At 41.6% G+C, this 27,012-nt stretch overlaps 1 protein-coding gene across 1 annotated transcript in view; it reads right to left on the reverse strand.

Annotated features, from left to right (window-relative positions):
* PLXDC1 (plexin domain containing 1) overlaps window positions 1–27,012 on the reverse strand; it is a 76,299-nt gene that overhangs the window by 18,510 nt on the left and 30,777 nt on the right. Inside the window, exons 3-8 of the mRNA XM_083376230.1 lie at window positions 21,092–21,235; window positions 7,588–7,657; window positions 5,165–5,287; window positions 3,631–3,749; window positions 3,371–3,461; window positions 1,060–1,155 (exon numbers count right to left, since the gene is read on the reverse strand). Of these exons, the coding sequence (XP_083232356.1) occupies window positions 1,060–1,155; window positions 3,371–3,461; window positions 3,631–3,749; window positions 5,165–5,287; window positions 7,588–7,657; window positions 21,092–21,235 (643 nt within the window). The remainder of the gene's footprint in view (window positions 1–1,059; window positions 1,156–3,370; window positions 3,462–3,630; window positions 3,750–5,164; window positions 5,288–7,587; window positions 7,658–21,091; window positions 21,236–27,012) is intronic.

Below are 27,012 nucleotides of genomic sequence, written 5' to 3' on the forward strand. Positions count from 1 at the left end.
TATTTTAGTCTGTTATAATGTCTGCCAATCTGCTCTACCTTTTTCACCAAAGAAGAGAAAGTGTATGATGTATTGGAGAGGCTCTTTCTCAGCTCCAAGTGCTCTCAGCTCAGGCTCTGAGACAAGTGCCCAGAAGAGCACCCAATCAAAGGCGCAGGAAAAAACCCAGACAAGGGGAAGAGAGCTTGCAAAAGAAATAATGCGCATATTGCTAGCCAGAGACCTATCATTCGACCCAGAGTCCAAAAATTACTTTTCTCTATAGCTCTTAAACAAAAACAACCCTCCACCAATCAAAGTCTGCCTGATTCAGCAAACAAAGAAGGCGAGAAATTGCTTCCTCGGTTCTTTTTTTAACCAGAGGCAAAAAGATACCAGTTACTGTTCAGTTTGTGTTCCAGTTTTAAATTTTTCTCTTTGAACCTTGCTGAAAGCTGACATATGGCATCTTTTCAGATAGCAAATCATTCAATGATACCGTCAGCAAGTGGGAAGAGTTAGGGCTATTGTTCATGGAAAATTTTATTTACCTGAAAAGTCCGCAGGCTTCTGTAAAAATAGGGCTCAGCTTCCATGAAAATAACATCATTATGTTTACATTTGTCAAGGATTACAAACAAACATAAGCATATATTAGGTAAATGTTTGAGGGGAAATTTGAGTTGTAGCCTGGTATGCAAGAAATATGCAAGTAATGTTGTAAGACATAACATGCACCCAGCAAGATTTTTTTTTGGTGTAAAATCCAGAGCTGTCATGGCCAAAATATTTGTCCTTGTAAAAAATTGTTTAATCTGTTTGCTATTTCACCTAATGTGTTAATAACTATAGGGAAACATTGTGAGATCTTCTCCACAATGTTCTTCTTACATTTTTAATTTTTTTCTTCCTTCCTTCCTTCCTTCCTTCCTTCCTTCCTTCCTTCCTCCCTCCCTCCCTCCCTCCCTCCCTCCCTCCTTCCCATCCACCCACCCCAAGCTTGTAGATGATTACTTCCTGCCTTTGCAATGAACAATGCCTAGAGAAAGCAAGGCAATGCAATTTGCGGTGAGAACTTACTGGGTAGGGGCAAAAATTCCACAGCTGATGCACTAGTGATCTTGCTGGTATCCAGTTCCACTCTGTGGTATTCATATATGGTCCGATGCTGAGATTCTAAAATAGTTAGGGTAGAATATTAAATTAGGTCAGGACTCCACACTGTCTCTTACAGGATGTGGCCATATCACACATTTCCACCAATGTTTGCATAATTAAAAATTAAGATGAAACTAACAGAAGAGAATATATGTAGCTGATATTAAACAGACAAATGACCGAGCTCAGAGAACACCAAGGACTCTATAAGATGTAACAAGCTACCTGCTAGTTCTAAAGACTAAAGGAGCCACATTCACACAATAATCAGTGCTTGGATATAGGACACGAATTTTGGTACCTTCCAATTTTTTTAGACTGCAGTATCTATAACCCTTTAGCCCCCACTCTACAAGTAGTCCTCGACTTACAACAGTTTGTTTAGTGACCATTTGAGTTGCAATGGCACTGGAAAGTGTGACTAATGACCATTTTTCATACTTCTGACCATTGCAGTATCCCCATGGTCATGGAATCAAAATTCATGTGCTTGGCAACTGACTCATATTTATGACCGCTGCAGTGTCTGGGGTCATGTGATCACCTTTTGTGACCTTTTGACAAGCGAAGACAGTGGGGAAGCCAGTTTCACTTCACAACCATGTTATCAACTTAACAACTACAGTGATTCACTTAACAACTGTGGCAAGAAAGGTCATAAAATGTGGCAAAACTCACTTAACAACTGTCTCAGTTATCAACATAAATTTAGGGCTCAATCGTGGTCATAAGTCAAGGACTATCTCTACAGCATTTGGTGGAAGTAAAAAATATCTAGAGAGCTTTACGTTTCCTAAAACCCAAGCTATCTCACAGATTTGCTTCTGAAGTCAGACTCAACATTTGTTGGTCATTAATGGTAACAGTAGCAGAATTATTTCATTGTGGAATTATCTTGTTTGGAAAGTTTCTCTGTCTTTATTTGTAGCTCTGTACTTGGATTTGATTATAAACAAGAATTGCTGAGAACCGTGCCCTTTGTCCATTGTGTGCTTCCCAATTGTCCCTGCCAACTGAGGCAGCTAAACCAACTAGAAACCAACAAGGAAGCAAGCAACTTTCCCCGTCATCCATCCCCAGAATTTAACATGTCAATGTCTAAACAAATTAGGAATACAGAAACAATTGTTGTTCATGAACAGCAAGCTAAAATTTTCAGCAATTCTGGTTGATTCTTAGGTTTGGTAGCCGCTATTTTTATTCCTTTTAAATGGGCTGTTCTTTAAATTAGCTTTTAACCAAAACTGTTAATTGAGTGGCCTTGCAGCTGATGGAAGTCATTTCGTTGTAATCAAAGTTTTTTTTTTATCATGTTGTAGCTTGGAAATTAATATGCTCTGCCTTAAGCAGGCTTTCTGCCCAGAATGGGATCTAAGTGGTTGAATGGGCTTTACATGGTAGAAATTGCAGTAGTGAGTAACAGTGGTTCAGTAATAAAATGAACTAATAAGGGTGGATGACTCTGAGATACTTCAAGCAGAGGAAGGAAGTCTTTCCTGGATGGAGGAAGTGATTTCCTTCTTCAATCTAATCTTCTTGATACATTGAACTCATATGTTTGAATGGTATCAGTACGGAGAAGGTTGGGTTTCAACTCTAAGGCCTATTAAATTAATGCAACATAAGCCATAAACATGGTTTACAAATTATAGTGGCTAGGCTTGCATAACATTCTAAACCAAAGGGAAGCAAATCATATATAAAATATTAAACTCTAAATCATGATTAACAAATTATGATGGCTAGGTTTACATTATATGCTAAGATGAACAAACAAACCATGTTATGGTGTAATGTGATGGTCTGGTTCACTTGACAAGCTCAATTCGTTTTGGTTTGCAAATCATGGAATTATTGTTTGTGTTGTTTGAACATAGTCCATGATTAATTAGCATATCATATAAAACCAATGGATGCTTTATCAGTATTTTTCTATGAAAGCAAACATATTGAAAAAGAAAGTAATCCTATCAGGTAGAAACTACAGCAGTATTGTTTTTTGTTAGGAGGGCATTTTAATCAAGGAAATGGTTAAGTATGTGATTTCTCTATCTGCTATCTCATTCTGCTTTGTAGGTCAGACAACAGTCCCAAATGTTCATATTTTTAACAAGAATTTTGCATCTTAGAAGATAAGAGCTGGTTTAGTCAGAAACAAATTAGTGTATGTACAATACTTCTGTTTTCTGTCACCCTGTTTCTTTCCCCCTCCACTCATTGTCTGCAGACTCACCAGGGGAAGAGTTAAGGATCATAAAAGCATCTGAAAGACCAGCTTTGACAGGATGTTGTGTAGAACTAATTTCAAGCACTGACATGGGGATCTGGAGTCAGAAAAGAGAAGGCATAGAAATGTCAATTACTAGTATCAAGGAAATTCCAGAAAGCCAGTCCATTTCTGCCAATCCTTGAAGTCTCATTATTCTTGACGGCCAGGACCTTGATGAACATTTGAGAAACTCATCTTTTCTACACTAGACTGCGTACACTCACCTCCTTATAACCAAAGACAATTCTGCCACTGTTGTACAAAGCTGCCTGGAAGACGAAGCAGCCTTTGTCTTCTTTCCCTTCTAGATAAACTTGATCCCACTGGACAACAAACATGGTTCCTTTGGAAGTAGAAGAGTAAAAGAAATGAAGTACAGAGTGGGAACTAAGAACTTGAACTTAAAATCCGGGAAGGAATAGATCTGACCAATCTATATAGTGGAAGAACCTTTCCAAAACCCATTCTTTGTCCTTCTACTTGAGCAGGAATAGAAAGTATTTATTTATTTATTTTATTACATTTATATACCGCCCTTTCCCGAAGGACTCAGGGCGGTTTACAGGGTGATTAAAAAACCAAAATACAAAAGTTAAAAACAAATTTTAAAAGAAATTATATGTGTCCCTGTCTAAATAAAACCCCAGTTAAAATAAGATTAATCCTCAGCCTGGGCCAGAGAGCTCGAAGAGCCAGGTCTTCAGGTCCCGGCGGAATGAACGGAGGTCGGGGGCAGTCCTCAGCTCCACTGGCAGCTGGTTCCAAAGGGCAGGCGCCCCCACTGAGAAGGCCCTATCCCTGGGTGTTACCCACCGGCAGTCTTTTGCCGGCAGCACCCTGAGAAGACCCTCCCTGTGGGAGCGCACTGGACGAAGGGAACTTGATGCCGGCAGCAGGTGTTCCCTCAGATATCCCGGACCCAAGCCATTTAGGGCTTTATAGGTCATCACCAGAAGATTTTTTACTAAAAAAGGAAATAGCTTTCCTACTTGTTGAAATATGCTTCCAAGCATGTACAAAATGTTTTTAATAATGAGAAACCAACAGGCCATCAAGGAATCATTGAAAAATTCCCACTGAAAAAATCCTCATAGATTTGAACAATCTGTTTCTTCAGGCCCTCTTAATCAACAAAATATAAAGTAGGTGGGGAAAAAACCGAACTGAAAATACTTTATGAAAACACTAGTACAGACTATGTGGTAACCCTGGTAACAATCATCCCAGGCACTCAACCGTGTGACAGGCACATAAACTCAGATTCCAAGCACTAGCACAGATAACCGACCCTCACTTATTGCCCCACCACCACGCACCTCCTATTCCTAATTCTATACTTTTGCCTCTTTCTAAAAAACCCGCAGTATAAATCAAACGTACCTGGTACAACTGCACAGATGATCACAAAAAGGCTTTTATGAGTTAGTCATCATCAGCCAAGAACAAAACAGCTAATTAACCTGATTCCAACCATCCTCCATTATCACTCCCCAATTAATAAATCCTAAGCATGAAAAATAAAGTAAAAACATCTACGGGAGAGATTTCTGCCAGCCTTCATATATAGGTGGAAGAGGGAAAGAGGAAGGGGTGTGTGTGTGTGGGGGGGGGGAAGCTGAGACTTTCCGGAGTTTGAATTTCATTTTGCAAAATAAATGTCCAGTCCAGCATAAGTAGCAAGCTTGCATGGATGTGGGCTAGAAATGGTGATCTAGTCCTGGGAAGGTTACAGAGGAGGGAAATATCATAAGAGCTCACCATTGTCAAAGTATTTGACAGTGGAGTTGCGTGAATAGCCAGGATTGAAGTTTGCCATTAGAGGGGCAATATACTGTGTAGCTGTCAGCATTCGATGAATGACATCGCCCATGAAAATGAAACCTGCCAAAAGAACAATTGGGAGGAGCACGTCATATTCAAAGTCAAATAACCTCATCAGAGCTTTTTGTAAATGTTGGGTACAATCCATAGTTCCAAAGCTTTCTCTTTCCTACAAATCCCAGAGCCAGTGCACTGCAATGCATAATAGAAGGTAGCCAGTGGTTTAATCATTGGTCATTGGTCTCCATTTCTCATCCTAACCTCACAAGGATGTTGTGGAAAAAGGAAAACAATATGATTTATACTAGCAATCTCCAGGCTGATGCCTTTTAAACATATTGGACTGCAGCTCCCACAATCCTCATCTTCCATCTGTATTGTTGTGGGGAATGGGTGCAATTTTCTGTTCTCAGTCCAGTGGGTTGGGTTATGGTTCTGCAATCTACCAAAGCCTGATCCAGATATTTGGGTATGTAAGAGTGAAAATACTTAATCTGTTTTAACTGCCTCATAGTGGAAATGGTAAGAATTATCGAAAGCTAATGGTTGACTGTCCTTTTAATTCACCAAAAAATCAATTGATCTTCACATCACTCTGTCTAAAGGTAGGGTTGGATTACTAGTTCTCGCAAGAAGAAAGTCATCGTAATCTTTGGAGCTTGGCTGTGAGCACAACTGTGCTAATTTGATCATTGTGGTGATTCCACACAAAATGAAAAAAAAGAAAATTCAGAAATAGATTGCAGATGTCCCCAGAAGCAAGTTAGCTGAATGATGGAAATCAGAAATGGTATCAGATCAGAAGAAAGCAGGCAGGTCAAGAATAAATTATCTAAATAATTTATGTTGGTTTTAAAGTAATTGCAAGTGAGAGGCAAAGGTGACTTAGCTGGGGCCCTCCCCCATCTATGGGAAATGCTGTATTCAGAGTCTCTTCTTCATACAAGTCCAAACTATTTTACTGTGTGAAGTAAAGTATAAAATAGTATCCCTCTCTCATTCTCCATTCAGAATCTGATAAAAAGTTATTTTTACTTCAAGGCATGTTTTTATAGCACCAATAATATGCTTAGGCTGTGCAAGGGAAGGTGTGAAACACTGAGAATTCTGCTTTTCAGCGCCATCAGTAGGCCTCCAATACAAATTTCAGTGGGTACAAATATGACAAAATGTGCATTTCAGTATCACAGTACTATCTTTTGCATCTGTGTCTCAATGTCAGATTCAAATCTCATATGTACATCATGACACTGTTGCCATTTCCCCCACCCCCTTTATTCCACTCATGGAAGCCTATTTCTGTGTTTAAGCATCTAGAACTTGTAGGCAATTTTTTTACTCTATCCCTTCTGGGTATCATTGAAGGGCAGGATTCTGGCGTGATATTACTTGGTCAGTGAACTTTTATACTGTACCTCCATTCTTGCCTGCAACAAAATTCTTAACTAGTGGAGCCATATCTGTGGGATTTCTGTCAGATTTATCAGATGAGCTGAACTAAGCTGAGAAGTGTCCTGAAATCTGTGATTTATTTCCAGGTTCTGGTTGGGAGAGCCTGACAGCTTTTTGTCTACTACTCCTATCATTGCAGGAAGAGAACCACTGCTTAAGCACCCAGAAGGAACACAGTGGCTGTTGACCATATTATTCCAGTATTAGAACCAAATGGCAGCTCAGATGAACAGATTAGCCAAAGATTTGCACCAATGTGCTCAACAGGTGGGACAAAATCAACTATGGATCCCTTGCTATATCCATTGTTGCCTCCTAAATTCCTCCCTTACCCAAACATGTAATTTCCAAGATTGTATTGCTACTGTGCAAGACCAGTCTGTTTGAATGCTCTGGCATTTGGGGCAAATTATGACCTATAAGCACAAATCACATCACAAGGTTGTCTTGAGGATGAAATGGTGGGTGGTAAAGGGCAGAGAATGATGTACATCACCTTGGTCTCTTAGAAGAAGATGACATTTATAATGGTGAGGAAGAACGGTAAGCTAAGGCAAACATGAAAATAAACGAATGATCACTTCACAAAATCACATTGATGTCCCTTCTCCTTTTTCTCCCTATTTTAGGAAAGAAGGAACTAGCACCTGGGCCTGTTGCTCAGCAACAATATAGTGGTTGGAGCAAGCGTGAACCGGCACTTTCCAGTCGCCCGCCTCCACTAAGTGACTGCAGTTAAAAGCCCACAGGCTCAGTCAGGTCAAGTAGCTATAATCATTTGAGAACCACAGTCTAAACCATGTTTTCAAAATGCGCCAAAATGCATGCTGCAGCTAACTCTCCATGTCTTGTAAGCTTTTTGCAAAAACAATAACTCTTATGACCAGTGTAGTAACCAAAGTGCTCACCTCCTGTTGCTATGGTGACCTGTCGCAAGTAATGGCCATAGAAAGGGAAATCAAAAGACAGGATGATTCTCTGGAGAAGAATAATGAGGAAAACAACATTAGAACCAAGAGTTGTCTTGGGTGAATTATTCCCATATTTCCTAATGCTTTAAGATGGACAGTGTCAGTTAGGCTTATACTCACAGACACACACGCACACACACAGACAGACAGACATTGAGAGAGGGGGGGAAAGAGAGAGGAATCAATTAAAACCCGGTGACAGTGTACAAAAGATCAAATAGCAACACTTAGCTGGCTTTGGTTAATCTTGAAAAACATAAGTAGAATTAATGAAAGTGTTATATACTGGGTTCGATGATTGATGAGACGAGGTGAGTGAGTTCAGCAAGAATCATTCTTTTTTGTTGCAGGAACTGAACTGAGAAACAGGGCTCTGAATGCAGCAATTTATACCCTGGCCTCTAGATGGCGGCCAATAGGTTTAAAGCAACCTATTGCCGCCCAAGAAGCAGCCAATGGTGGCACTGGAGACGGGTTGTCTGAGAAGCTGGGAGCCGTTAGCCAGCTTCCCTGCTTAAGCAACCTTCCAGCAATTAACCCCACCTGATATTCTTAAGTAGGACAAAGCCCAATGCATTACACCCCTCCCCCCTAGAATGTACACACATTATAACAACAAAGGAATGATTACATCAATTACAAGTTTTACAGAGATACAGAAGTAGTATGCAACGTACACATTTTTCTGTACTTGCTAATACAGAGGCTCTCCTGGCTAGCAGCAATTCAATGACGCATACAACATTATAGCTCAGTTATTTTGGAACAAAATCTTGTAAATACACAGGAGGCTTGCGAACCCTCGTGGAACGCCTGGGAGAGCCAGGCACTCTCCAGTCTACCAGCTTGCCCGCCAGGTTGGGTAGACCAGGGTCCATAAGTTCAAGCGAGTCTGGCTGACTCGGAATTCTCTGGCTGGCCATTCCCAGTCGGCCCACCCCAGAGTTTAATCCTTCCACAGAGTTAGCATAGCGGCTGTAGTGTTCTGGTTGACTATCTCCATCAGGGGCACCATGTTGCACTCCTGGGCTTTGCCCCCCTACGACCACCTCCCCATTGCTCTGACTGCTTGGGACCTCAGAGCATATGGATTGATAGGCCTGGCTGCCAGTTTGCGGTCCGTGGATGGGACCTGGAACTAAGTCCTCGATTTGTGGCCGTTCTGGAAAACGCTTTCTAAGCTGATCGATATGGTGACAAACTACTTGCCCGCCCTCTAGGCCCACTTCGCATGAGAGAGGGCCCGATGTTTTGGTGATTTTCCTTGGCACCCACAAGTTCCCATGCCCATAGTTCCAGGCCCACACCCCGTCGCCCACTTGCAACCCCCTTGGGGGTCTTGGGCAAGAGGCCTCTGCTGCCACCTGGTCTGGGTGCAACCTGTCCAGTTTCGTGATTAGTCACCTCCCCCAGCACAGCTCTGCTGGGCTTTTGCCCGTTGCCATGCACGGTGTGGAATGTTGACAGAGCAAAAAGTCGGCCAATCTGTGGTGCCAGTCCCCAGTCACTATGCACTTCAGTGATTCTTTCATGGTGCGCACCATTCATTCGGCTTGCCGATGTTGCATGCCTAATGAGGTTTGCCCTCAGGAAAGCCTGAAATTCTGCCACAGTGAATTGGGCCCCATTATCAGACACTACGATATCCGGTAGCCCATCCGGTAGCCCGGTTGCAGAGTTTCCTAAGCACCTGGATGGTCCTAGCAGTAGTCATATTTGCGATTGGTATAACTTCCAGCCATTTAGAGTGGCTGTTGATCAGTATAAGAAAGAGCTGTCCCTGAAAGGGCCCAGAAAAGTCTATATGAATCCTCGACCAGTGTGTGTGTCCCACCTATGGGCAGGAGCGTGCGACATTTCAGGCCTTGACTGCTGACATGTGTAACACCTGTGTACTTGAGCTTCAATGGCTTTATCTAATCCTGGCCACCATAAATAGCTTCGTGCCAAAGCTTTCATGCGAACAATACCTGGATTTACCTTCATGAAGTGATTGCAATACCCTGTCCCTTAATGAGGTGGGAACAATGACCCTGTTCCTCCATAGAATACAACCCTTATGAGCTGAGAGCTCGTGTCTCCTTGTGAAGTAGCTCTGGAACTCCGAGCCAGGGCTTTTTTCTAGCCACCCCGTGTGGACCCAAGATAGCACTCTGCTTAGAGTTTTGTCTGCTGCCGTTTCTGCGGCTATGTCCCCCGTGTGGAGGGGAAACTCCGGCATGTCCTGAATGGACAAAACGTGGGCCGCTGGGGCCAGATCTCGCTTACTTTGAGGCAGTGGAAGCCTGCTTAGGCCATCTGCATGGCCCATATCCTTGTTGGGTTTGTGAATTAGCTTAAAGCTGTAAGCCGATAAAAAAAATGAACCATCTTAACATTCTAGGGGATAAGATGTGGGGTGTCTGTCTGTAGTGAATAACCCCAATAGCAGTTTATGGTCTGTGAAGACTGTGAAGTCCCTGCCGTATAAGTAGTCATGGAATTTTTTTACTCCAGCTACTATGGCCAATGCCTCCTTGTCAATTTGTGCGTAATTACGCTCAGCGGAGGACAGTGTCCTGGAATAAAAATTGGGACTTGAGTCCCATCGTTCTCCAAGTGACTTAGGACAGCTCCCACCCCGTATGGGGACGTGTCACATGCAAGGCATACCAGCATCAATTCCTTAAAGTGAGTCATCGTAGAACTGATGGACAGTAGAGTCTTCAATTCCTGAAAGCTTCTTTCATGAACACTAGTCCATTTCCACACAGTATTTTTGTCCAAGAGCTGGTGTAACGGCTCTGCCACTGCGGCCTTGTTAGGAAGGAACGCATGGTAAAAATTTAGGAGGCCTAGGAATCCCTGAAGCTCTCCCTTTATTTTGGGGCTGGGTGCCATCTGAATGGCTTTTACTTTTGACTCAGCAGGATTGATGCCGGCGGCATAGATACGAAAACCCAAGAACTCAGTTGAAGGGACTCCAATACTACACTTATTCTTCTTAAGCTTAAGGCCTGCTTTGTGCAGCCTTTGGAGGATGGCTCTAAGCCTCCTTGCCTGCACCTCAGTGGACTCACTGGCAATGAGCATAGATTGGCGTGAGGCAAGACCAGGAGACAGCAGGCACGTTTCTCAGACGTTTATTTAGGGGAAGCACCGGCTTAAAACACCGCCGGGACTCCTTGCTGTTTATACATAACTTGGACAAGAAATAACCAATAACATTGCGGTGTTCTCCCGCCGCGTGGCTGCGGCCAATCAGGTGTGGCGAGCTTTGACAGCCGCGAGCTGTGAAAGTGCCACGCCTCCATTCAGCTGGCAACATTTGACAGCTAGGCGCTACTGCGCATGCGCAGCCACCGGCAACCTGACAGCTGTCATTGAGCTGCACCTGCGCGGCTGCTTTGACAGCTGTCATTGTCAGCCGGTCGCCGCACCTGCGTGTTAGCGAGCAGCAGCCCGTTTGACAGCTGTCAGTGGGCTGCCGCGCTTTTCTCCTCACAGTCTGTGTGAGGAATAATAACTGTTTAATACACAACAGAGCACGTCATCAAAATAGGGGCAAACCCCCGGAATGCCCTTGAGTGTTCACTCCATAATGCCTTGAAAAATGCCAGGGGCTACGCTGACCCCAAATTGCCTGCGTTTTACTTTAAACAGCCCCCTGTGGGTTACAATTGTCTGTGCCATGGCTGTGGCCTCAACAGGAAGCTGTTGGTAGGCCTGAGCCAAATCTAATTTTGCAAAAATTGTACCACCTTGCAAGGATGCCAGGATGTGGCTTACTACTGGTACCAGGTACACATGCTGTTTGAGTGCACGATTAATTGTGCATTTGTAATCGGCACCCTTTTGGACTTCCGGTGGCGACACGACGCCGAAGACAGCCGTCTCCGGGCTGTCCGCTCCGCAGCTGTGTTTTTTTCATCGTAAACAGCGCCGATCAGCTGTTTAGGTGGATCTGAAGCCCCCTCCTCGGGAGAAGAGGAGGGGGTGAGGCCCCAGGTAGGGGTTGAGCTCTCCGGGGCTGCCTGAACTGAAAGTTTGGGCGGCTGAAGGATCGAGCCCCCCCGAAGCCTGGGTTAGCTCCGAGCTGCGCAGCATCTCTGCTCCGTGATTTTTGGGGCAGAGCCAGGCGTTAGCAACCACCCCTGCCAGAAGGAAAGACTCTTGAGTATCAAAGTGCAGGCAGAGCGGTACAGGAGGTCAAGGTGAAGTGGACTTTTATCTTTACTCTCTAGTTCAATGGATTTTATAGCTTTAAAGTGAAAGTGCGCAACAAGTGAAAGTGGGGGAAGATGGCGGCTAAAACTTCTAAAGTTCTCTGGAGTGCGGGGGCTTCCCTGGTGCAACAGACCTCGTTGCAAGCTTTGCTTCCTCCTGCACCTCCTCCGGCATTGACGCTTAAGGATTTACAAGATGCCTTTGAAAAGCATTCACAATTAATGTCAGATATGATGGATGAAAAGTTGGAAAAGCTGGAGGAAAAATTGGAGGAGAAGATGGAAGAGAAGTTTAGAGCAATGAGGGTAGACATTTTGTCTACAATTGAAAGTGTGGCTGAATGTGTGCAACGTTTGGATGAAAAAGTGGAGGATCTCAGTCAAAAGAACTCTATATTAGAAGTAAAGGTATTAGAGAATGAAAATATAAGGGACAAAATGGACGGAGAATTGAGCCTTGTTCAGTACCATCAGATGCAGTATGCTATTAGAATCAGGGGCTTAAAAGAGAATCCTAAAGATTTAAAGCAGCTGATCTCTGAGGCTTTGGAAGCGGTATTGGGCCAGCCAGCATCTGAAATTGAGGGAAGCATGGATAAAATCTTTCGTGTAAATTCATGGATTGCAAGACAGAGGAAGTTACCTAGAGATGTGGTGGTCTATTTTACAAAGAAAGCAATTAGAGATGAAGTCATTCAAGCTGCTTATGATACTAAATTTGTGGTTGCTGAGCAAGAAGTTCTGGTTTTAAAAGAGATTCCTCCAAAGATTTTAAGGAGAAGGAAAGATTTTGCATTCCTTGCACAGGAACTTAAGAAATGTGATATCAAGTTTAGATGGGAGATTCCAGTCGGAATGGTGGTGATGCACGAAGGTAAAAGACATCATCTGGTTACTGTGACTCAGGCACGTGATTTTTACAGCAATGTGTTAAAAGCAACCCCCCTATCACTTCTGGAAGCTGCAAAGGGATATGGCGAGGGAAAGCCTCAAGACGCTGAAGGTAGACAGACAGAGGAGAATGGTGCTGGAGGGGATCAAGTTACAGTCTCATCGGCTGCTGCTGGAGAGCAGAGGATGACGCGTGCCGCCCTAAGACGAGCGAGGCAAGAGCAAGACCAGCAGAAAGTTATGGAACCTCCAAAGCGTACTTACAGTGAAGCTGTGGGAGGGGCGCGGCGCAAAGAAGTTACAGGGGTCATTGCAGACGTGCTCCAAAAGCTTCGGGACGCCAAGAATGGCGATTAAATTTCTAACTTGGAATGTCAATGGATTAAATTCACCACAGAAGAGAAAGAAAGTTTTTCAATATTTAAAACAATTTAAGACTGATGTTATTTGTTTGCAAGAAACGCATATTAGGGTTATGGACCAAAAGTACTTATCGAACTCAAGATTGGGTACGCAATTTGTTGCTTCTGCAATGAATAAGAAAAATGGAGTGGTTGTCTACGTTAAGAGTACTCTAACAGCGGAACTAATTGAAGTAGATAAGCAAGGAAGATATGTTATGAATGATTTGCTGCTAGAAGGTAAAAAAACGCTTCTAGTTGGATTGTATGCTCCTAATCAACAACAAGCTGACTTTTTTTAACTTACTACACACAAAGGTTACCCAATTGGATTATAAATCTTTTATTTTTATGGGAGATTGGAATGGTGTCCTAGATGTACAGATGGACAAAGCTGGTTTTTTTAAGCGTGCCCCGAGTCATGTTAGATTGCCTAAATCTTTTTTTGAACTGAAGGATGATTTGGAATTGCGAGACATTTGGCGCGATACACATTTACATGAAAAGGATTATACTTTTTTTTCTGATAGTCATCAATCTTTTTCTAGGATTGACTTTATATTACTGACTAATGACTTTTTTTCTAGGATCAAGAAGGTAAAGATTTATGCAAGAACTATTTCTGACCATAGTCCAGTTTGGTTAGAGATCAACAAGGACATTAGAGATAGGCGCTCTTGGCGTGTAAATGAGAATTTGTTTAGAAATCAGAGAAATGTGGAAGAATGTAAACAGCAGATGAAGGATTTTTTTGAAATTAATATGAATAAGGATACCTCTATGGACATGGTTTGGGATGCTAGCAAGGCCTATATGAGAGGGGTGTTGATATATATGAACAATAAATATAGACGTACTTTGGAAGCTAGAAGGAAAGAACTGGAGAATGAAATTAGGGAAAAAGAAAAGGCCCTAATTTTGAACCCATTGGATGTGAAGATTAAGGAGGTCATTAACCTATTAAGAGGACAATTTGATAAGTTGATGGGTGACCAAGTGGCAACTAATTTACGGTTTGCTAGGCATAATACTTTTTGCAATGCTAATAAGCCAGGCAGATGGCTAGCCTACAGGTTAAGGAAAAAGCAAAGGGCTTCTAATATAGATAAAATTGAATACAAGGGAAAGGTTGTGTTTCAACAGGAACTCATCAAGGAAGCTTTTGTGGATTTTTACTCTAAACTATATGCTAAGGAGAAGATTAATGAAACAGACATTGATGTATATTTGAAGAATGCTAGCATCCCGGTTCTTACGCAAGAACAAAGGGAGGAGATTAATCAATTGATAACAGAAGAAGAAATTCTTATAGCAATTAAGGAACTGAAGGTGGATAAAGCGCCAGGCACGGATGGTCTGACTGCGGCTTATTACAAAAATCTACAATTGGAGCTGATAAAGCTGTTAAAGGAATTGTTTCAGACAATTCAGAGGGGGGGAAAGGTGCCTCTTTCTTGGAGAACTGCTTTTATTTCTTTGATTCCGAAGGAAGATCAAGATGCTACTCAAGTAAAAAATTATAGACCGATATCACTTTTAAATACAGACTACAAGATATTTGCCAAGGTGTTAGCTAATAGACTGATGAGGGTTCTGCAACAGGTGATTCATGGGGATCAAACCGGGTTTATTAGTGGTAGACAAATGAAAAATAATGTGAGGCATATAGTTGATGTGGTGGAGTTTTTGGAAAGGAACAACCAGATCCCTGCGGCGCTAATTTTTTTAGATGCTGAAAAAGCTTTTGATCAATTGAATTGGCAATTTTTGATGAAAGTTTTACATAAAATGAATTTTGGGGACAAATTTTTACAACCAATTAGGGCATTATATCAAAAACAAACTGCCCGAATAATAGTTAATAATAGTCTGACTGAAGTATGCAATATTGAGAAGGGTACAAGACAAGGGTGTCCGTTATCACCTTTATTATTTGTTTTAACATTGGAGATACTATTGATAAAAATACGGAACTCGGAAAAAATTAAGGGTATTCAAATTAGAGATCAAGATTATAGACTGAGGGCGTTTGCAGACGATCTGGTTGTTACGGTGACTCAGCCAGAAAACTCTGTTGTGGACCTGATGGAGATAATAATGCAATATGGGAAGGTTTCTGGATTTAAGGTTAATGGACAAAAAACCAAAATTTTGGCCAAAAATATGATAGTATCGCAAAAGGCCCTTTTAAAAGGACTAACTGGATTTGAGATTGTTAAAAGGGTCAAATATTTGGGGGTGTATTTGTCACCCTCTAATACAAAGTTATATAAAAATAACTATGAAAAGTTATGGGGAAAAATTCAAAAAGAATTGGAGAGCTGGGAAAAATTGCAATTGTCTTTGTTGGGAAGAATTGCAGCAGTGAAAATGAACGTCCTGCCTAAATTCTTATTTTTATTTCAAATGATACCGGTCCTTAAAAAAGATTCTAATTTGGAAGAATGGCAACGGGGTATCAATAAATTTGTCTGAGCAGGGAAAAGGCCACGAGTTAAACTTAAGATTATGCAGGATACTCGTGAAAGAGGTGGTCTTAAAATGCCTAATCTTAAATTATATTATGAAGCTGCTGCGTTGTCAGGAATAAGTGACTGGATTAATTTGACACAAGGGAGATTATTAAATCTTGAGGGCCACGACTTGTTATTTGGCTGGCATGCATATTTGTTGTATGATAAGAAGGTAGATAATGTGTTTAAAGTGCATATTTTAAGACAGGCATTGTTGAGAGTCTGGAAGAAGTATAGACATAAGTTAGATTACAAGATGCCGTTGTGGGCAATCCCAAAACACGCAATAGAAAATATAAATGTTGGCTTCAAGCATGATGTGACAACGTATAAGGAGATTTTAAGCTTGGAAAGAAAGGTCTGGTGTTTGAAGCCGTATAATCTCTTGAGAGATGAGAAGATCGTTCAAACTTGGTTTCAATATACTCAGTTACGGGCCAGGTGGAAAGAAGACCAGAAAATTGGTTTTACAATGACTGATGAAAATTTGATAAAGCAAATTAGAAATCAGGGTCCAGCACATATCAAACGGATATATCTTGCATTGATAGAAATTGACTCAGAAACAGAACTCGTTAAAGACTGTATGATAAAATGGGCTCAGAATATTCAAGAAGTTATTACAATGGACACGTGGGAAAAGATCTGGGTTAGGAACGTAAAATTCACGCAAGCCCAAAACTTAAGAGAGAACTTTTACAAAATATTTTATAGATGGCATCTAGACCCTAAAAAGCTTGCAAGTATGTATCTGAATTATCAGCCTAAATGTTGGAGGTGTGGAAGCGAAGATGCAACGTATTTTCATATATGGTGGACCTGCAAAAAGGTTAAGGCTTTCTGGATAAAAATTTGGTGGAATATGCAGAAGATTTTTAGGCAAAGGATAAAGTTTTGTCCGCAACTGTTTTTGTTGGGCATAATTAGAGAAGCTACTGTAGTGGACGTTAAGCTGATGCTGAACTTAATCACAGCAGCAAGACTTTTAATAGGTCAATATTGGAAAAAGGAGGAATTGCCGACTATAGAAGAATGGACTCTAAAAGTTTCTGACTTGGCGGAAATGGCAAAGATTTCGGCTTACCTGAAAGATCATTCGCAAGAACGTTATATTATGGAGTGGAAAAAGTGGATTGATTACATTCAGAATAAATATGGGACTAAGAAATTTCATTTAGCATTTGAGTAAGTTTCCTTTTCTGTTTCCTTTTCTTTTTATATGTAATATTAATATTGCTTGTAATCATTTTATATGAGCTAGAGGGTGATAGAATTAATAGTTTATTGTTGTTAGCATATGGATGCTTATGTTTATTCTTTGTTTTTATACCCTGTATTTAGCTCTGAGAAGTCGGGGGGGGAGGGGGGAATGGGTGGGAGGGATAGGGAGGGTTAGGTAGGGGTGGGGGGAGGGGGGGATTGTTAAAGTTAAAATGTACTGTAAAACTTTTCAATAAAAAAGTAATCGGCACCCTGTTGGCTTTTAGTGGCGTGACGATTGGGGTCTCCCATTCATCCCCATCTACTGGCTGCAGTACTCCCTGTTCTACGAGTTTATCTAACTCAGCGTCTATCTTGTGTTTAAGAGCAAATGGCACTCTACGAGGTTTAATCCTGACCACCACTGCAGTAGGATCTAGTTTAAATGTTATTGGCGGGCCCGTGTACGTCCCTAGACCTGAGTCAAACACATCTGCAAATTGCATACTGTCACTAGATTCATGACTTGCGTCCGGTTGATTCCGGTTACTTGGATGCCTAGTTCATCAAACCAGTTGAGCCTGATCAGGCTCGTTCACTGACCCCCTAATACGACAATGTCCAGGTGTCCAGAAAACCCCTTAAATTTGACGGCCAGTGTGGCCTCTCCCTTGACTGCGACTATGGCATTTTGGAAGTCGGTTAATATAATGTCAGATGGCCTCAGCTTGGCCCATCTCTTGCTGCGATTGCAGACAAAATTAAATGTCTCAACTGAAATAATGTATATGACTGAGCCCGTGTCCAGCTCCATCTTGCAAGGGACCCCTTGCAGTTCCAGCTGAAGTCTAAACTTCGGTTTAATAGGGCGGTGAGCTCCCATGCAGCAAATGCTTCTGTGGCTGGAGCAAAACCCTACACTATACTGCCCGGGGGCACTGGTACCTCTCCTAATCGGAATGTCCAACTGGCGATTCGATTGCTGGTCCCTCTGGCAACCTCTGCAGACGAACGCAATGTGGCCAGTCTTCCCACAGGCCCAGCACGTGGCTGTCCAGAACCTACAGTCCATGCGTTGGTGGCAGCCACCACATCCTGGGCACCTAAGGAGGGGATCTGCTTTGTAAGTTGCCCCTTGTTGCTTGTCGCTGTGACACTGTTGGTTGTTGTGTCTTTGTAGCTTGTCAACTTCTGTGTTGTCTTCTGGGTCTTCCCCGTGTTTGGTGTCCTCATGGTGGACGGCTTCCTCGTGCTGTGCTGTTTTGGTGGGCCGCATGGCTTGTATGGCCCCGCCGGTGGCTTCGTCTGCCATGATCTCTTTCAACACATCTGGGAACGACAGAGTCTCTTTGGCGAAGAGTTTTTGCTGTAACTCTCGATTCCAGAGACCGCAGACAAGCCAGTCTCAGAGCCTCTCCTCTACATTGGAGAACTGGCACAGGTGTGCAGCCTGCCTCAAGGCTGTGATGAATTCAGATGCTGTTTCACCTTGTTGCTGAACTCTCTGTTCAAATGCATGGCGCCAAGCGATTACCGACAGATTGGTCTGGAAATGGTCGCCAAGCCATTTCTCCAAGTCCGCGAACGTTACGGACTCGAATGGCATTGGGGCGAACAAGTCCTCCACGATACCGAACGTGGCTGGGCCACACACACACAGGAGCATAGCGGCCTTCAGACTGCCCTCGGCGACTTGATTCACGCATAGTTAGTTCTCGACCTTGGAGAGATACGAAGATCATCTTTCCAGGTGAGCTATATCAAATTCTTCCAGCTTTCCGTCCTTTGTCATTTCTGCTGGTCTTTGCGGCTGGGGCTTGACGTCTTCTTATCCTGCTCCTCCGTATGCCCAGGGACTGGTCCTCTGGGTGCATGGTCGCTAGTGTGACTGTGCTAGGCCGACCGTAGGGGGGGAAATTGCTTTTCCTGCCAGGTGCGTTCGGCCTCCCCCCTAGTGACTCTCAGCTCTGTTGGAGAAGCAGGATCCCACCTTCATTGCCAGTGTTATATACTGGGTTTGATGCTTGTTTGACGAGACGAGGCGAGTGAGTTCAGCAAGAATCATTCTTTATTTGTTGCAGGAACTGAACTGAGAAACAAGGCTGCGAATGCAGCAATTTATACCCTGGTCTCTAGGTGGCGGCCAATAGGTTTAAAGCAACCTATTGCCACCCAAGAAGCAGCCAATGGCAGCGCTGGAGACGGGTTGTCTGAGAAGCTGGGAGCCGTTAGCCAGCTTCTCTGCTTAAGCAACCTTCCAGCAATTAACCCCACATGATATTCTTAAGTAAGACAAAGCCCAATACATTACAGAAGGAGAATATTTTTAGCTCAGGGTTGAAATGAGGGGTCCTTGGTGCTCCCTGAGCTTGCTTGTTTCCTTGCAAATGTTTCATTACCCTAACTAGGTAACATCATCAGTGCTAGTAAGGAGTGCTGTTTGCTGTCAGTTTATATTCTGATGTCTTGCCTGTCTGGGTGGGTGGAGGGTGGTTACCTCCAAGGTCAACTTCAGATGAACAATCAAGTAAACAATACCTCAATCAAGAAACTGCCAAAGAGCCATTAGTAAACAGCCCAACCAAAGATTCCTAAGACCACCTCCAATCACTTAGACAGGCAAAATACCAGAATATAAACAGACAGCAAACAGCACTCCTTACTAGCACTGATGATATTACCTAGTTAGGGTACTGAAATGTTTGCAAGAAAACAAGCAAGCTCAGAGAGCACCAAGGACCCCTCATAAGTAGAACTGGACCCACAGAAAATTAATTAGGGAAACCAATCCTAAATAAATAAATCTTGGAAGAGGGCAATGGTCTTTATTTCGTTCAGTATATGGCTGAGCATCTCAAACATATGACTCTGGGTGGCTTCCAGAGAACAAAAAAACAAAAGAAAAAATATCATAAAATCCATGAGTAATGAAGAGGGAAGCTGAGATAAAACCAACTGGATACCATCAACACAACCAAGGTATGATTCAATCATATATACTATAGTTTTTATATTGACTGAACATGAACATGCCCGTAATGATAAGTCTGACTCAAAAGAGGCTTTACCTCAGGGGTATCTGCAATATATATCTGTCTCTCTATCTGATGTTTATATGTCTCATTTTTCTTCCCAGTGTGATAGTAATGTGAGTTGTAGCACAGTATATTTGGGCAAAAATTCAAAAGTGGAATAACTAAAGCATTTGGATAAAAAAGTTAAAATCACAGTGTCAGTTTAAAATTAATTTCAAACCAATTACTCAGTATTAATGTTGTAGTTATAACAAGTTACTTATATATTTTTTTGGCATTTTTGTTTTACTTGCAGTCCTCCTGGAGTTTAGGAAGACTATGATGAAGATTTTTGAGCTCTGAGGCACTTCTTTTTTAAATAATTACCTAATTTTATAAAAAAAACAACTGCTTTACGTTGTTGCAAAAGTTAAGATAAGATGATGTTCTGTATTAATTTGCTGACCACATCTACAGGTTATTGGAAATAATGCTGAAGAATAATAGTTACTAGAAAAACAATAACTACTTTTCCTCATGCTGATCCAGTATTTAAAAGAATAGAGTCTTCTGACACTGAGAAGTTCAACAAATTTATTACAATCTAAAAAAATGTTATGGATTACATCCAAGAAATGTAGATCATAATAAATTTGTGAGTATTTAACAACACAGTATAAGACTGACTGGATTCAAGTATATTATGCTTTATTTAATTCTTGAACAATAGTCAACAATCAGTCAACAGTATAATTGACTGGATTCACATAAAGACATAAATTATGGCTTACAAATCACAATGGTTGGCTAAACCAAAATCAAACCACTTTATAGCTTAAGGCATGTGTAAATCAAATCCTTATGTTACTTTTGCTCCCAGAAACACATTACGACCTCACTGGTTGGATTAAAGATGCGTGGCTATTAACCTCTTAATACTGACTTTTTTTAATCACTGGAAGTTGAAACAATTACCAAGACATTGTAATTACATATAAAATTGATTCTCTGGTCAGGCTGTTCTCTGATTTTCCTTTACTATTTTTTTATTGCTCTTGCTGTCCATTTTCTTGCTTGTCCTTCTATTCTGTACAGCAGAGAAAGAAAATGGGGCTTGCAAAACAAAATATACCTACAGAGCTCAGGTAGCAAAAGTTAAGAAAATAAGTCAACATAATGCTGGTGGATTGGCAAGATTAAGAGTAAGGATTGCTCACCGAAGCCTGTCTGTGTGTATTGGACAGGATTCCATGGATTTTGACTTGGCTCCTGTTTGCTTCAGCCACCTCGACCCAAAGTTCCTTGGCTCGATTCTCTTGGGGACCATAAATTCGGGATAAATAGTAGCTGTGATTGTCTTCCTGTGCAGAGGTAAAGAGATGGGATTATTTTAAAACAGCTTTCCCTCAGCCAGACTACCTGAACACACTGGATTCCACTTCCACAGTCTCTGAACAGTATGACTACAATAAAAGGATAACATGTAGTTAATGTCCTGCTACTTCATATTTTTCCCTAAAAGATCATCAGTTAAATATTTTATGTATCAAGTAGAAATGATATTTTTCAAGCAAAAAGCCAACTTCCTGTTTTTAAGAAACAACTGATATTATTTTAAAAAACAGATTTCTTTTTATAAAAATAGGCCGTCCCCCAGAGCTTTTATAAACATAATTTTAACAGTTATTTTGTTGCAAAACAATTGCCCGGTACATTTAACCTGAAAATTTTTATTGAACCATTCAATTGTGTATTAACATCATCGCCATTATTCTGTGTCTAAAAAGTCTAATGGAGGTATTCACTAGATCACAGGTCTGCAACCCGCGGCTCCGGAGCCACATGTGGCTCTTTCAGCCGTCTCCTGCGGCTCCCAGTCCTCTGCCATGTGCAGTCCAAAAAAAAAAGTGGGACTAAAAAAGTTCAACCAATCAATTCAAATATGCAGGGTAGGTGCATATCTCGCCTTGGCTCCACTCTTCAGTCAAATCCTGTTCTGCGCATGTGTGTATGTATGAGTATGTGCACACATTTTTTGTGGCTCCCAGTTTTTCCTTTTGTGAGGAAACTGGTTCCGAGTGGCTCTTTCACTGTTTCAGGTTGCTGACCCCTGCACTAGATAGTGAAACCATGGAATAAGGTCCAAGGTTTTAAAACAGCTTCAGAGTGATGGGTTTTGTAGTCAATACTTTTGGAGGCCACAGATTGAGGAAGTCTGACCTAGAGCTATCATTGGTAGTCCATTCCAAATTAAATGCTCAAGGACAAAAATAATAGTAAGAGAACAAATCAAAAATAGCTTTAATTTGGGTAATCTAGTCATATCTCCCAAAGAGATTTCTTTTTTAAAAAAAGTTTGGAGATATGGAACAGGACAGCAGTTCTATTTATAAAGTAATATTTAATATGGGAGAAGCTTCCCTTTCTTGTTTTAGCAAATCTTTGTTCATTGAAGGAAAGGCAAATGAAAGTCGGGTAGGGGGTGGGGATAGGAAGCTGTCTAAGCATAACAAGAAAAAATTCTATCATATTTGGCATTTGTCTTTATCTTCCTACATGTATTAATTAATTTCTATATCAAGGAGAACTGTGAACAAACAAGTAATTTTATTAAATGCATTCTCTATGTGAGCTATCCTTTATAACAGAGGTGGGGAAATATGACCCCTTTATGACTTGTGGACTTCAACTTCCAGAATTCCTGAATGAGTGTGGCTGGCTCAGGAATTCTGGGAGTTGAAGTCCACAAGTCCTAAAAGGACCATAATTATCTCACCTACTTTATAAGGATAAAATCTTTGTACCATGTATAATCCCACTATAACTTTGTATCAGTATTGCTTATGTGGTTCAAAAGATGCCATGATAATTCATGATGCAATTATGCAAATGAGGTAAGTTTGTAATTTGTATCGTTTGTGCAGTGATATCTTGATACTCATGATGATTATTGATTCCTTTCCCTCCTCTTGCAGATATCCACCCAGTGTTCCCAAGCAATTGCAATACTGAATTTTTAAAACAAATAAAATATTGACCAAACTCTTTTTGAGTGGAAATTTGATCTTTCCAGGCAAAGTCCTATACTGCAAAGTCCTATACTGCAGTTTAATGCCAGCTAAGTGTTCTTTGACTACAATTCCCATAATCACTTGCTCCTGACTATCTTTGCTGGGAGGAAATCTAAAATATTTGGAGAGTGCCAGGTTGCCTAACTATGATTATGGTTGCACAACATTGAGCCATGGTTAATTCAACTGAATTTCTCATTAGTACAATGTATTACCTACCCACACTGGTGGGGTTTTACAATAAATTAAACAAAAATGTAGCTAATTTTGGTTCTCATGTGAATATCCTCTAACCCAAAGCTGTAGAACTTGTGGTCTTCTAAAATGCACTGAATCTGGCATCCTTCCTTACTATATAATTGCTGAGATTGCTAGGCATTGTAGTTCAGCAATAACTGAAAAACTGCAAGTTCACTTCACTTCTCCACCTCCTTTAACCTTTATATACATTAATAACATAAAATGGCTATGTCACTTGATTTAGTCGGATCATTTTGTTCCGCTGCTTCTACTTCAACAGCAGATAATCTTTTGCCACAGAAAAATTAGCATTCAAGATAATAATTTGTTGAACCTTTTCTCATATAATGTAAGACATCTCTAAATATAGTTATTGTAATTCAGGTAGTTATAGTAATCCTTAGTACATCTCTCCTCAAGATTTTTAATTCATTATTTGCTAAAGACTTTTTATTCTTGTACTATTTTATAACACCTTTTTGTTTAATAGTTCCAAAAGTTAACACTACATAACCCTGCAAAAATATGCTTGGACTTTGGTACCCATTTTTTGTGCAGGTATTTTGTCTGCATAAACACTGTCCTAATCCTTATTGACTTTATGCTGCAGAAGGTTCTGGCTCCAGTTAAATAATCTTGTAGTCAAATTTTATCCTGGAATGGCACCAATAAAATAATGTGGATTTCATAGCAGTCTTGCTAATAGCAGAATTTCATCTTCATAAAGAACACCAAGATTTGACTGTTATTCTTAGCAAGATATTGGCCAGGGTTTGAACTTAATTGGTGGTCCTTCAAGACAAGAGTGCTAACGTGGAGATCTGGGCTCATTCTCTCCCGTTTTTAATTAGCAAGGTCTGTTAACAAAGCTGGAAGACAAATTGTTAAAGAAAACCAGTCAGAGAATAATTGCTTTTCTGCTACATGTAAGTTCATAGCACCTAACCACTACAAAAATGTGTTGATGTAGAAAACCTTTGCCCTTAATCTTTCAACTGCATGATCTCTTAGATGTTTTCCAGAACAAATATTTTTATGTCACAAACTGTGCCACAACTGGCCAACCTCATTTCAGCCTGATATGATGTACCAACTCAGTCATTATGGTATAGCATATGTGTCACTGCGTTTTTCTGTTTTCTCAGTAAAGCAAGGTATAGTTTGTATTTTTGCAAGCTTTATCTTATTGTAACCATGGTGAGTGTCACGTGTTCAGCCAGTTTACTACTGTGTGCGCATGCCTAAAGCAGGGGTGTCAAACTCAATTTCATTGAGGGCCGCATCAGCATTGCGGTTGCCCTCAAGGGGCCAGGTGGGTATGGCCAGGGTGGGTGTGGCCTACTGGGTGGGCGTGGCTAGAGTGGGTGTGGCCTACTGGGTGGGCATGGCCAGCTCTGCATCGTTCGCATCAAGGGTGCCTATGGGGGCCTGGGCAGGAGTGGGACAGATCTGAGGGTCTCTGGCGGAAGGAGGGTCTCTGGGCCAGGGCCGAGGCAGTGGGGGCCGTTCCCTCACTCTTTCCAGGATGGCTTCGCGGGCCACATGAAACCACTTCGCGGGCCGGATCTGGCCCCCGGGCCTTGTGTTTGACATGTCTGGCCTAAAGCAAAAGTTACTTTCTCTTTCCTCTTCTTTGTGTTCTCTGGTGAGATAAACATGTAGCCGTGAGTCTTTCTGTGTTTTTATAAGTTTTTTGTAATTAAAAAGTTTAATAGTAGAAGATATGCTTCGGGTTTTCTTTGTTTATCATGCATCAAAAATGAACCATCGATCCATCCCCTCTGATAGAGTTTTTTACTCTTCTGACATGGTAGCAGAGGATGGTTTATTTTTTTTATTGAAAAGTTTTACAATACATTTTTTAAAAAGACAAAACCCCTCCAAATCCCCTCCCCTCTCCCCAACCCTCCCCAACACCTCCCTCCCTTCCCCCTCCCCCCTCCCCGACTTCCCAGAGCTCAATACAGGGTATAAAAATACAAGCAATCATAGTCTACCTTATGCAAACAACAATAAAATATTAAATCTATCGCACTTTAACTCTTATAAAATAACTACAAGCAATATAAATATCACATCAGTACTTATTCAAATGCTAGATGAAACTTTTTAGTCCCATATTTATTCTGGATATAATCAATCCATCTTCTCCACTCCACAATATATCTCTGTTGCGATTGATCTTTCAAGTACGTTGAAATCTTTGCCATTTCCGCCAGATTGGAGACTTTTAAAGTCCATTCTTCTATAGTCGGCAGTTCTTCCTTCTTCCAATATTGCGCTACTAAAAGTCTCGCTGCCGTAATTAAGTTCAACATCTTTGTTTATTTTTGATGCTGATAATAGTTAGTTCAGCTGATTTACTGCTGTTCTCAATTTACTGAAAATGCCGATGCCAAAGGGAGACAGAAAGGAGTCTGACGAGTCTGATGAAGAACAGATTTTACTTGCTTCTGCCACGGGTCTTGGAGAAGAAGATTTAATGTCAGTTACACCGTCTTCTATTTTTACAAGCTCTAATGCAGCCGTCTCAGAAAGTTTTCACACTCACGGAGCTCATGCTGAATATGGGCAGGATGTAATGTTTTATTCTCCTTGTACCTCTGAGAAAAGTTTTTTTGAACAAATTGAGGTTTTTGAGCAAAGGCTACAACAGGCTAAAGCATATGCCTCAATGATTAAACAGCACAAGAGGGACTCTACTGTTATGCAAAGCCCAGAGTCGGCCATATTGCTTTCTTCTTCCAGGCCTTCTAAGCCACACCCACCAGTGGGTGTTATGTTAGACAAAGGGGAACAGAAAATTCAAATGGCACACAAGGCTACAGTGATGCCTGAATCTGATGTTATAGCACCATCTGCTGGTGAATTTGTTTTACAAGATAGAAATGATTTATTATATGGAATGCAAGAGCAAATTAAGAGAATGCAAAATGTGTTTTCACAGATGTCTATTTATCAATCATTGCTCCAAGGTGATGATGCTAGAATTCCTATTAATACTGCTACTAGCCAGGTTCCTGTCCCAGATAGAGCAAAGCAACAGTCAGCCCAAGTGCAGTTACCACTGGGTTCTCAAATACAAAGGCCAGTGCCAACTGCAGGCCAACTTAATGTTGCGGCTCAAGTGCCAGCGCCTCCTGCTGGCCAGAGTGGAATTGCGGCTCAAATGCAGCCACAGCCAGCACCAATACCAGCAGCAGTCCCAATGCATCTGCCCCAATTCTTGGCACAGGAGCCACCGGTGCCTCCTGCAGGTCAAGTCCGGATGGCACAACCTGCACAGCCAGTACCTCAAATGCATGTTCCTCAACAGCCACCTCCTATTGTACCACTGGCTGGTGATTCAAAATTGAAGCGGTCAGGACAAAATTACAGGGCATGGGTCAGTGAAGTTGGACTTTTGCTTTGCAGAGAAGATACTCATGGCATAGTATTTTTTTTAATCCCATTTATATCCCGCCCTTCTCTGAAGACTCAGGGCGGCTTACAATCTAAAGCACAAATCAATGTGCTTAGCAATAGCCTTCATTCTATGTATATGCCTGCTTATTATTAGGGCTTTTGCCCCCCCCAAGCGGCATTATTACAAAGTCAGGTTATTGCCCCCAACAATCTGGGTCCTCATTTTACCTACCTCAGAAGGATGGAAGGCTGAGTCAACCTTGAGCCTGGTGGGACGCGAACCTGCACTAATTGCAGGCAGCTGGTGTTACTTAAGGAGGCATTAGCCCACTGCTCCACCAAGGCTCTTGATCCTCCTGACCAGCCATGGACTCCTGATATATGGGACTTGAATAATAAAGCATGCACAACATTATTGATGT

This window comes from Vipera ursinii (genome assembly GCF_947247035.1).
Source record: "Vipera ursinii genome assembly, chromosome: Z".
Lineage (NCBI taxonomy): Eukaryota > Metazoa > Chordata > Lepidosauria > Squamata > Viperidae > Vipera > Vipera ursinii.